The 13763-nt window shown below is 30.3% G+C and overlaps 1 protein-coding gene across 1 annotated transcript; it reads right to left on the bottom strand.

Annotated features, from left to right (window-relative positions):
- Positions 1–249: 249 nt before the first annotated feature.
- LOC131622790 (uncharacterized) lies at positions 250–1398 on the bottom strand. Its single transcript, XM_058893827.1, has 2 exons — positions 846–1398; positions 250–747 (listed from the first exon to the last, which is right to left on the bottom strand). Exons 1-2 carry the CDS (start codon positions 1270–1272, stop codon positions 395–397), a joined length of 780 nt encoding a protein of 259 aa, XP_058749810.1. The 5' UTR covers positions 1273–1398; the 3' UTR covers positions 250–394.
- Between the last annotated feature and the right edge of the window lie 12365 nt (positions 1399–13763).

Raw genomic sequence — 13763 nt, forward strand, 5'->3', positions numbered from 1 at the left:
ATATATATATATATATATATATATATATATATATATATATATATATATATATATATATATATATATATATATATATATATATATATATATATATATATCCTTTTCTATGGTTATATGTGTATACTATTATTAACACTTAAATCTAGTGATTTCTATGGAGCATAATTGGACTGAGTTTTAGATTGAATCTAACTCCTATTTTTGTGCACTTCAATTTTTTTAATGTATTGAGATTTTATTTAAAAAATAATAAAATAATTGGAGACAAATACAAAACAACACTAGTTATGTTTTTCACAAAAAATATATGCAGGAACATTTTCGACGTTCATCTCACGTGGTTCATAGAAGTGAAATATATATATTAAAATACACACGAAGTGAAATATGCAAGTTAACTAGCAGTAGCACCAGGGTTAATCATTTGCATGTACTGATTTAACGATTCTTCTCTTTGCAACCTCATTTGATGATTGAAGTTTCTTATAAACGCTTCCACTCGTTTATTCAACTCGTCTTGACTCAGCGACGGTTCTTTTCTCAGCCTCACAGTAGTCTTGTTCAAGTTGAAATCGCTAACAGAATCTTCTGGTTGATGCGGGTCCACTTCATAACGGTTTTGCCACGTGTCAGACTTTTTCATGTGTCTACTTAACGGCATTGACCGACCCTCCGTTATCGTCTTCCACGTGCTCTCCAACGTCTCGTGCCGTTTTTGCTTCGCGGCCACCTCCAACGCTTTCCCACCTATAATAAAGTAAACGCCATGCACTTTATAAAACGAAAACACTTTTTTTATTTTTATAAAAAAAGACTTATGAAAAAATGTAAGAAATTGTTTATACTTTCGGGAGCGGATTTAAGAGGTTTCCGGTGAATGAACCTCGAAGAATCGAGAGGTTTATCGATCATCCGAAGATTATCCGGCGAGTTTATCATCTTCGTTGGCGAATTTCCGAGGTCGATTTCTTTCGTCACTTCTTCAACTTGTTGATCTTTGGACGCGGGTGAATCATCAAGAGTAGGAGGAGGAAAGGTGGGGTCGAGAATTGGAGGGTTTGGTTGGGTTTGGGATTGGTGGAAGTTGGAGGAAGCGAGGATGGAGATGATGATGGCGTTGAGGGTAAAGAAGAGGTATGGAGGAGTGAAGCAGAGAAGAAAGAAAGTCCATAGGAGATGGAGGTGAGTGGTGGCCAATGGAAGAGAGGATGTGAATCCCAAGGCAGTGAAAATAACGGCGGTGGAAATGAGGAGAAGTTTGAGAGAGAGCATTGTTGTTAATGTTTTGAGTTTGGAGTTTGAAATTTGAATAACAAAGAGGAGTGAGATTGGAAATTGAATTTATAAACCAAAATATATTAAGAAAAGAAAGAAAAGAAGACAGCTATATGATTATATGAAAGAAAGATTCAAGAGCATAATAAATAATGGATTCCGTCTAAACCATGCAAGTGATTCACTATATATATAATATTTTTAGGACATCCTTCTTTCAACTGTGTGACCTAACAAAATAGGACATGTATGTACACTATAATTTGAATGCAAAATAAAGTCAGTATAAGGAAGATTGACTTATAGTTAGGGAACATGCCTAGGACATGTGGATTTATTAGTTATAGTATAGATTTGTTATACATAGCAATCAATATTCTTATAGTTAGTTACTATCTTAGTCATGGGTGGATAAGGGTGACATATGTACCATCTTTGACTTATAGAAAAGAAAAAGAAAGCAAAATAAATTAAAAAGAGAACTTATACATAACTGAAAGTTTATTTTGAAGTTAATTTTGGATATATTGATGGTATAGTAAATTATTATAGATTAATGTCAAACTTTATAGATATGATATATATGATATATGTTTCCATGAAACAGTTGATTTTAAAAAATATTTATACTAAATAAAGTTATAGACTAGTGTAACTTGTGGTGAACTTTTTTAGTATAATTTGATCTCTCCTTATTAATTCTGCCTAATCTAATGTTTAAAAATAATAAAAAATTAAATTTAGAGAGAAAAAATAATACTCATTAGTTTGAACCATTATATATATATATATATATATATATATATATATATATATATATATATATATATATATATATATATATATATATATATATATATATATATATATATATATATATATATATATATATATATATATATAATTTTTTAGATACGAGAAAAAAATATAGTCATGATATGAATTCCCGAACGAGGATAAGAACAATAATGTATTTTTAACTTCAGGAAAAAGTATATATTTTAACTGGATGATAATGAGGCATATATAAAATATAAGCTCTTTATGTTTGGACTTATCAAGCCATTTCTTTTATTTAAAAAAATTGAAAAGGAGAAAATTTTGTATTAATTATAGTTATTTTATAACCATTTTAAAAATAATAAATTCTATATTTTAAAATTATAAAATTAAACTTTTTATCATTAAGCAAATATCTCTTTTGTAGCTTTAGGAGTTTCTAGATGGAATATAGACACCACAAAAAGATCAATTTAGCCACACATTTAGAAAGGCAAATATCATCTGAATTCTAGTATATGGTCTATCTAGCTAAGAGATAAAATGGTCGGTTCTTAAAAAAAAACAAAAAGGTTCCTCAAACTTGAGAGTTTTCTTAATTTTATCTAAAAATCGTTTTGTCTTGTTGGTCTAAAAGGCGAAATTACCTTGCAATTGCTTCAAAAGGCTGAGACAAAAATTGAAATGTGAATAGAAGAAAATAGCTTTTTACGACAAGGAAAAGGAAACTGCACTTAAATAACTTTGCTGGACCTTTCCATACCCCTATCCGCACAAAACTGCTACAAGAAGTCACAGGACGAATAGGATGCAAAGTCATCTCAAATTTTTGGACGCTCTATATATATTAATAATAATTTAGTAAGGAAGAAATAAATAGAGACCATATTTAATTACTATATAACTTATAAAATATTTATGAGACTCCATTTAACTATAGTTTGACCTTAAAAATTTGAGGTCTTATGCGGTAGTTCGTCTTGTATATCCTCAAAGACGGTCCTGATAGGATGGACAATAACACGACGGGTCATGAGATTTTCTAAATTAAAGCATAGCTTGTTCAGTCCAAACCGATATTGTAAAGTAGTACTACCTCCGGTCCTATTTATAAGAAAAAATTCTCCTTTTAGATACATTGAATAAATAATGTATTTAAACAATATATTGTCCAGATACATTATTTATTTAATGTATTTAAAAGGAGAATCTTTTCTTATAAATGAGACCGGAGGGAGTAATTGTGTTAATACGTATCAAACTATGTGTTCAAAGAAGTAACATTTTCTCTTAGTGAAGAGGAGAACGAGTCTTCATATTTCCTGTCTATAGGTGACAAAACAGGCCAGACTCATCAGTCATGTTTATTTTGTTTGCATTTTTTCTTACAAGACGGGACAATGTTTTAGACCCACACCCTATAATATGCTTGCCACTCTTCATATTAATTTTCACGAGTATTTGCGCGCGCGAACATTAACATAAATTTTTGCATTTTGAAGACTTTTGAGATGCAGTGCTCACGGATCCATCCCGTCCTCATTTTTTTTGCCAGTTGGGTTAAGGTTTTAGGTCCGCTTCCTCAATTATGTTCACCCTGCCACACCTTGTTTTTTGCGGACTTTTACTAGACGAGCTTAAATGAGGCAGACATGTCAGTTTGCCACCCCAACCCAGATCTTAGCCAAACAGTTAGGATGGAACAAATTGTTCACCCACAACTTGACTCATGGACCGTGTCTATAAATATCTCAATCTTTAGGATTGGAAGAAGATTCATTATTCATATATGATTATGTACAACTACTTATTTTTCAGATATGATTCATGTGAGCAGGATTCCCATATTGTAATTTTCATCAGTACAATTGGCGCCCACCGTGGAGCTCGATAAAACTGACTCGAGTCTCAAGATTCATTCATCTCGACTCTGTTCAAAACTTCGACCAATGGCTCGCCTCGTCAATTCTCCATAGACACAAGATAAAGTCAACAACAAAGTTACTGATGTTGCTGATGTACACTAATTACGTGATTTGAAAGGCAACAAAGAAAGCAGTAAAGGAAATGTGATGGTTAGATACAGAATGTTGAATTGATAGATAAGGAGATAGGAGGAGGAGATTGTTTCGAACCTGTTGTATAAACAATTTTAGTTGGCATATGTTGTGTGTGTATGTATGTGTTTAAGATAACAAGGTTGTTGAAAGGTGATGTCCTAATGGATATAATTTAAGGAAATCATATCTTTCTAGGATAACACAGTTTCACAATTTAAGGAAATAAAGGAAATCCATCTTTCTAGGCTATACTTATGGCATGAAAGGTAATGTCCTAATGGATATTATTTCAAAAGAAATTTTGTGTGTGTCCATGCATACTACCTCTCATGAACATATTCTCCCTTACAAATCATCCTTTCAAACATCTTATAACTCTTGAGACTACTTTCCATCCACATCTGAATTCATACCTTCATCTACACTTGTTAACATACTTTCTACTATCTGATTCAACATGATAACCATACTACTACAGCTCCTGAAACCACAATTCTTGAACACAACTTACCAACTCTTGTTCTTGATTGCCATAACGCCACAACTCATGAGATAAACACCGGCCAATATTTGAAAGAACTTGATTCAGAAATGCTGGAATAGAAGAAGAAGTTACTAGGAACGTATCAATTTCTTAGGTGGAGGAGGCAGAGCTTCTCTTGTAGGATCGAAAGTGATAACTGTCACAGTGGCGACGAAGACCTTATGTTAGGCGGCTAGTCGAGTGGACTTAGAAGTTGTCATGGTTTGTGTAAAATCGACCAAATGATAGTTTAGAAAGAATACCAGTTGAGCAGATGAGCATGAAGAGACAGTGGTTTTCATGGGAAATAGAGAGAATCTAGTCGGTTCCCACAAACGACACCACATTTACGTGCTGGAATGAGAAAGGGAGATCTTGGAAGAAACCACACACATATAGAGAAGTTTTTCCTCAGACCTTTCGCCAGAAAAACCATACACATACATGTAGAGTCTTCTTTGAGAGCATGCAAATGTACATAAATAAATACCCCCTCTGTTTCACAACGACTGTCGTTTTAGGAAAAAATATTTTTTTCAAAATGAATGTCATTCTCATTTATAATGTAGAAATGATTACTATTTTTCAATCGTGCTCTTTAATTACTCCCACCGTAATAAATTATAAGTAACATTAAGGTTATGTATGATCCGTGGCTCCGAGAGAAAGGAAGGCGGTGGATTAAGGGCCCGCAAGTTCAAAGCACGTATGAACTCTATGTTAAAGATCTTTTGCTTCCCAACATTAAGCAATGGAATGTGGGTAAGATAAATCAAACTTTTGACAATGAAGGGGCTGAAGTTATCCTTAGAGTTCCTTTAGTGGAGAATGTGGTGGAAGATAGGGTGATTTGGCAAGAGGAGCAGAATGGTGAGTATAGTGTGAAATCGGGTTATAAACTTTGGAAAGGGTTACAAAGTAGCACTCGGTACTATGACATTGAGGGTAGTTGGAAGAATCTTTGGAGTATTTCCGCGCGATCAAGAGCTAAGCATCTACTATGACGAATTTGTAGGGGCTGCCTTTCGATGCGTTCAAAACTACAACAACGTCATGTTCAATGCCCGTCTTTATGTCCTTGGTGTGAATTAGATGATGAGGATGAGTGGCATGTGTTTTTCGGATGCGTATCCACCACTTAAAGTTGGCGGGCAACAGGTTTGTCATCTATAATAGATATCCGGTTACATACTTTCCATGATGCTAAGTTTTTTTTTTTGTAGCCGTGAGGACCGTAGGGATACGAGTAGATTTGCTGTTTTGCTTGAGATTCTTAGGAGAAGTAGAAATAATGTGGTTTGACAAAATACACGGGATGATGCTATGATGATTGATTTACGAGCCTATCACAATTGGTTCGCTTGGTTTTTAGCTAGAGATGAGCATAACTCGCGAGCAAATAATAATTTATCAAAAGTGTGGTGAATTAATGGTAGTTAGTAACGTTGTCGTATATAAATTCACAATCAAATCTAAAATAAGTTTGCATCACACCTTCATAGTCATATCCAGAATATTATAGCAAGCAAGCACTCTCATTAAAGTGAGTGTGTGATTATTATATAATGAAGTTTAATTAACGATATTAACCGCTATGGTTGAACATATTTTGAAGTCAAAAAAAGGATAATATCATCATTACTTTTGTTGTATGCACCGTCCATTGTACAGATGTGAGGCCATGGGGATGGATGGAGTTTTGTGTGGCACCTCATTCATCATTACCACCGTGTACCTTCCTCAAATTACCAATTAAGTCAACACCTAAATTTTTTATGCAAATATCAGACATAAAAACTCATCATAAATATAGAAATTTCAGAAAATATCAACAATTTGAATTTATGACGTATGTGTTGCATTAGTTCCATGGCCAATCTTATTTTAAATATTAGGACTTCTCTGCGGTAAAACATTACTTGTATATATTGCAACTATAAAACCTTATCTATTTTGTAGTTGAATAAGTCTTTAACTAATGATGTCATGTCTTTTTAATTACCACTTTTCCTAACACGGATCTTTGTCTTTGTTTAGTGCATATCAAAGAAAATATAAGTATTTTTAATTTAACATCTTTAAGTTAAATTAGATCTATGGTTTGTGCGTTGCACGAGTTTGATAAGAATTTTTACTTTAATAATTTATACATATAAATTATAATACAGGCTTAAACGTGCTTTAAAATTATATAAAATATAAATAAAGTTTTAAAAATATGAAAATCTCTAATAATATATTTTAGGTATTAAAAGACTAAGAATTTTTTAAAGATTATAATTTTTTTTGACCAAAACAAAATTAACACATTTCATTAATCAGAATATGTTTGATACAAGGAGGAGGTACATTAAAAATGCTACGCCTAGACCAAAAATTGGCCGCCTTCGCTAGCGAGTGGGCAACCATATTCGCTTGGCGTTTAATAAACTTAACCTCAAAGTTTGAATAACATTGTAACAATCTCTGAATAGATAAGATAATCACACTAAACTCAGAATTTCCACTATGGTTGGAATGAATCGCCTGAACCACCCTTAGGGAATCACTTTCAAATATGACTTTATCCAGCTGATTTTCTATAGCACCATGGATTGCCTCCTGCAGGGCCACAACCTCCGCCTCGACAACGGGGAGAAGATTAGAATCCCAAGCTGTACCTGCTAAGATAAGTCTACCACGATTATTTCTTACACACCAGCCCCTATTAGTAGTACCACGATTATGACTGAAACCCGCGTCAACATTACATTTTAACCAACTTGTATCTGGCGGAACCCAAATCAATTGGGGCTGAGCGCTTTCCCCACTTTGCTCCCCATTTTGCGCTGAGAACCAATCTTACCACCTGTAAAACGCTTGCTGACCAAGCTTAGAAGCCTCTTCACTTTCATTATTCCAAATAGCATTATTTCTATTATTCCAGATCACATCTAACATAACAGCAAAACGCCCTGCAGTTCGACTATCCTCAGTGGTATAAATATCCAGAATAATAGATTTAACATCCTGGAAAGAATGAAGACGGGATATAATGATATCGTACAAACCTGACAACCTCCAACAATTAACGGTGGCTTCACACCCAAAGAAAATGTGCCATTCATCTTCCACCACATTCTCACACAGTTGACAAACTAACGGGCATTGTACATGATGTTGGCGAAGCCTTAATCGTGTTGGTAAACAATCCCTGCATATTCTCCACAAAAGATGTTTGATTCTAGGCAGTGCTTTAATGCTCCACAGTCTCCCCCAATTCCCTTCCACCCTTCTAGTCACATCATTCTCCTGTTTGTTTCTCCAGAGTCTACATCCTGACCGAACGCTATAAACACCATGTTGTTCTTCCTTCCAAATCCATCGATCCTCTCCCACTTCCCCCGACAACGGAACCTGGATAATATCCTCCGCATCTGTGTGATCAAACAAACTGCGAATCAAATGAACATCCCATTGCTTCAAGTTAGGAACCATCAAATGATTAAGTTTAAGCTCATACACACCTTGTTTTTGAGGTCCCTTGATGCAACCCTCCCTTTTACCTCTTAACCACGGTTCACTTATCACCGGGATAGTACTTCCATCTCCGATCCCCCACCTGCATCCAAGAGTTAACACATTTCTAGCTTGGCAGATGCTTCTCCAAACAAAACTAGGATTGTTACCGATAGTCGCTTCAAAAAAGGAAGTTTTTGGAAAATACATGGCTTTGTAAATTCTCGAAACAAGAGTCTGAGGACAATTTAACAATTTCCATCCTTGCTTTGCTACCATAGACATGTTAAACGCTCGAAGGTCACGGAAACCCAACCCACCATCCTTCTTCGCACATGCTATCCTATCCCACGCCATCCACCTGATACCCTTATTGTTACTACCTCCTCCCCACCAGAAACCATTCAACATCCTCTCGATATCATTAATCACTCCGTCGGGGATAATAAAGATACTCATTATATAAGATGGGATAGATTGCAATACCGATTTTATCATAACTTCTTTTCCCGCTTTAGATAAAGATCTCCCTTTCCACAAGTTAATTCTCTTTCAAATTCTATCTTTAATAAACTCAAAAGTAGCCTTCTTGCTTCTTCCAATCATCGACGGAAGGCCTAAATAAGTACCAGTACTAAGAACATGACGCACTCCCATAATACGGGCCAGATCCTCTTGAGCTGGTCTACTTAAATTTCGGCTAAAAAACACCTCCGATTTGTTCAAATTAACCTCCTGGCCTGAAGCTGCTTCATAAGTTTTTAGGACTTCCATAATGTTCTTCACCTCTGATATATTAGCCCTGCAAAACAGAAAACAGTGGTCAGCAAAAAGCAGATGAGACACACTAGGTGCCCCTTTGCATATTTGGATACCATGTATATCGCCTCTAGCCATCGCTCCTTTTATGAGAGCAGAAAGTCCTTTTGAGATAAGAATAAAAAGATATGGAGACAGTGGGTCCCCCTGTCTCAATCCTCTTCCTGGTTGAATTGGTCCAACATTATCCGTATTAACTAAAATAGAATAGTTAACCGTCGTAACACACATCATAATCCATTGAATCCATCTGTCAGCAAATCCCATCCTACTAAGCATACTTCGCAAAAAAACCCAATCAACTCTATCGTAAGCCTTACTCATATCAATCTTGAGGGCCAGGTGGGCCTTGTTGCCCCTTGTCTTCCTTTTGAGTGCATGGATAATCTCAATAGCAATCATAGCATTATCGAGCATGGATCTTCCTTCCACAAATGCTGATTGCTCCTCCGACACACTTTTGGCTAGGCACTTCTTCATTCTGTTTGCAAGAAGCTTTGAAATAATTTTATACACCACATTACAAAGAGCAATGGGCCTCAGGTCTTGCATACCGGATGGTTTAGCGCACTTCGGAATTAGACAGATGTTTGTATCATTGATTATAATTAAATCAATAATCAGTAAAAAAAGTGTCATTTTTTACTATGCAATATTTAATCATTAATTATAAATTGATATTGTCATAAATAATAATTAAAACAATGAGAATAAACAAATATTTATAGCATTGTTTAATGCATTAAAACAAACATAATTGCAATTGTAAAAGTTTTATTATATATATATATATCATAAAATAATAATAATGATAATAATAATAATAATAAATATTATAAATTTATTGAGGACAATAAATATATTGGATGGTTATGTTTAATAGATACAATTGATACATGTATTATATTTTTTTCTACCAAAAAGACAACTTTTAGTATGATAATAAAATAATAATTCCAAAAAAATAGAAATGAATTTTGAAATTATAAATATTAAAAGATATCCTAATATATATATATATATATATATATATATATATATATATATATATATATATATATATATATATATATATATATATATATATATATATATATATATATATATATATATATATATATATATAAAATAAAAAGTTAAATAAAAATATAATGACATTATAAGGTGTTGCGTAGAGGACTTAGTACTTATGTATTGCAATTAAAGAAAATTAAAACTATAATGTTTTCCGTAGAATTTTACAAATTTAAAAAAGTTACAATATAAAAATCAATATTATATATATATATATATATATATATATATATATATATATATATATATATATATATATTTATATATATATATATAGGGCAGATCATATGAGAATGAAATATTTATATGAGAATGTGAGAATTAATCTGAACCATTGGATTTTAAAATAAATGGTGGAGATTATGAGTGAATCTTTTTTTTCTCTTTCCTGTATCTTGAAATAAATGAAGTAGGAGAGAGAAAAAAAAAGATTCACTCATAATCTCCACCATTTATTTTAAAATCCAATGGTTCGGATTCATATTCATATTCTCATATAAATATGTCATTCTCATATGATATGCCATATATATATATATATATATATATATATATATATATATATATATATATATATATATATATATATATATATATATATATATATAAAGGGACATAACTCTTGCTGAAGAGAAATTAATCATAAATAACTTCAGAATGATAATCCTTAATGCATCATAAAGCAAAGGTAAAAGATCAGTTGGACACTCCTCATAATTCCTCAATCCGCGACCGTGACTCAAACTCAATTCAGATTTTCCATAATGTTGATAATTATAAATGGTTATTAATTAGTATTATTTATATTGAATGATAAAATAGTTAAGGAATATAAAAGAAATATAATAAATTGTGTAATAAAGGATAATAATGATTATTAACATCAGTTTTAAATACTGATAATATTGATAATTAAAAAATAACAGTATAGTTATTCTTATCTTTATATTTCAAAAATAATAATAATTATTATTATTACAAAAAATAATAATATTAATTATAATAATTTATTACTATCGTAATTATGCTTATAATGGTAACCGAAATTTACTAATAATATACTAAGATATTAAACTATACCGTTTATTTTTTAGTTAGTAATTTGTTACTAATTTAATGTTGAGTAACTACAATAAGAGTAATTATTAATATCCTTTATTTTGAAGAATTAATTATTATTTTATTATTATAATTAAATTAGAATATTAGATTGGATAAATGTAATGATTTGGTGTGAAGAATAAAAAAAATGATAAAAATTAAAAATTTTAATAGATTTTTAATATGATGCCACATAGGATTAAGGTTTCTAATACGATGCCACATAGGATTTAGGTTTAGGGTTTTGTCCAAGGGGGTCATCATGACAACCTTGAATTTATATTAAGTAGATTTAATGTTCAGTAACTACAATAAGAGTAATTATTAATATCCTTTATTTTGAAGAATTAATTATTATTTTATTATTATAATTAAATTAGGATATTAGATTGGATAAATGTAATATTTGGTGTGAAGAATAAAAAAAATGATAAAAATTAAAAATTTTAATAGTTTTTTAATATGATGCCACATAGGATTAAGGTTTCTAATACGATGCCACATAGGATTTAGGTTTAGGGTTTTGTCCAAGGGGATCATCATGACAACCTTGGATTTATATTAAGTAGATATTATATTGTTTTAATGTTCTAGATTTTTTTTTTATGCGAAATAAAGGAGAGGAAAAAAATACTATTTGATATGGGAGTAATTTATGATGTATTATTAACTTCAAAAATTATAATAGTTTTTTTTTAAATAAGATTATATATATATATATATATATATATATATATATATATATATATATATATATATATATATATATATATATATATATATATACATATATATATATATATAGGTTAAATTACTCCCAAGGTCCTTTAAGTTATTTAATTGTAACAGTCTGGTCCTTCATGTTATTTTCGCTACAACTATGTCCTTTATGTTATCAAATGTGTGCACCATTATCCTTTTTTAACCGAGAAAATGTGATAATTGTGGATGCAATTATTTTGAGGGATGTAAAAATGATGAAATGCTTCCAACAACACAACAATTAACATTTCTAAATGATTAAAATGAGAGAAAAAGGAGGCAGTTATCGCCCAAAAGGACCAAGTTGTTACAAAAAAAACTTGAACGACCAAACTGTTACAATTAAATAACTTAAAGGACTTTGGAAGTAATTTAACCTATATATATATATATATATATATATATATATATATATATATATATATATATATATATATATATATATATATATATATATATATATAAAGGGACATAACTCTTGCTGAAGAGAAATTAAACATAAATAACTTCAGAATGATAATCCTTAATGCATCATAAAGCAAAGGTAAAAGATCAGTTGGACACTCCTCATAATTCCTCAATCCGCGACCGTGACTCAAACTCAATTCAGATTTTCCATAATTTTGATAATTATAAATGGTTATTAATTAGTATTATTTATATTGAATGATAAAATAGTTAAGGAATATAAAAGAAATATAATAAATTGTGTAATAAAGGATAATAATGATTATTAACATCAGTTTTAAATATTGATAATATTGATAATTAAAAAATAACAGTATAGTTATTCTTATCTTTATATTTCAATAATAATAATAATAATTATTATTATAAAAAATAATAATATTAATTATAATAATTTATTACTATCGTAATTATGCTTATAATGGTAACCGAAATTTACTAATAATATACTAAGATATTAAACTATACCGTTTATTTTTTAGTTAGTAATTTGTTACTAATTTAATGTTGAGTAACTACAATAAGAGTAATTATTAATATCCTTTATTTTGAAGAATTAATTATTATTTTATTATTATAATTAAATTAGAATATTAGATTGGATAAATGTAATGATTTGGTGTGAAGAATAAAAAAAATGATAAAAATTAAAAATTTTAATAGATTTTTAATATGATGCCACATAGGATTAAGGTTTCTAATACGATGCCACATAGGATTTAGGTTTAGGGTTTTGTCCAAGGGGGTCATCATGACAACCTTGAATTTATATTAAGTAGATTTAATGTTCAGTAACTACAATAAGAGTAATTATTAATATCCTTTATTTTGAAGAATTAATTATTATTTTATTATTATAATTAAATTAGGATATTAGATTGGATAAATGTAATATTTGGTGTGAAGAATAAAAAAAATGATAAAAATTAAAAATTTTAATAGATTTTTAATATGATGCCACATAGGATTAAGGTTTCTAATACGATGCCACATAGGATTTAGGTTTAGGGTTTTGTCCAAGGGGATCATCATGACAACCTTGGATTTATATTAAGTAGATATTATATTGTTTTAATGTTCTAGACTTTTTTTATGCGAAATAAAGGAGAGGAAAAAAATACTATTTGATATGGGAGTAATTTATGATATACTATTAACTTCAAAAATTATAATAGTTTTTTTTTTAAATAAGATTATATATATATATATATATATATATATATATATATATATATATATATATATATATATATATATATATATATATATATATATATATATATATATATATATATAAAAGAAGAATGGAACAACAAAAAAGATCGGGGGACTAGGCAAAAACCCGATCAGAGCGACGAAAATCTAAAGAAAGGCAAATCTAGTCTATTCTTGACAAAATCTGC

Source organism: Vicia villosa, unplaced genomic scaffold (assembly GCF_029867415.1).
Source record: "Vicia villosa cultivar HV-30 ecotype Madison, WI unplaced genomic scaffold, Vvil1.0 ctg.000044F_1_1, whole genome shotgun sequence".
In the NCBI taxonomy this organism is placed as follows: Eukaryota; Viridiplantae; Streptophyta; class Magnoliopsida; order Fabales; family Fabaceae; genus Vicia; species Vicia villosa.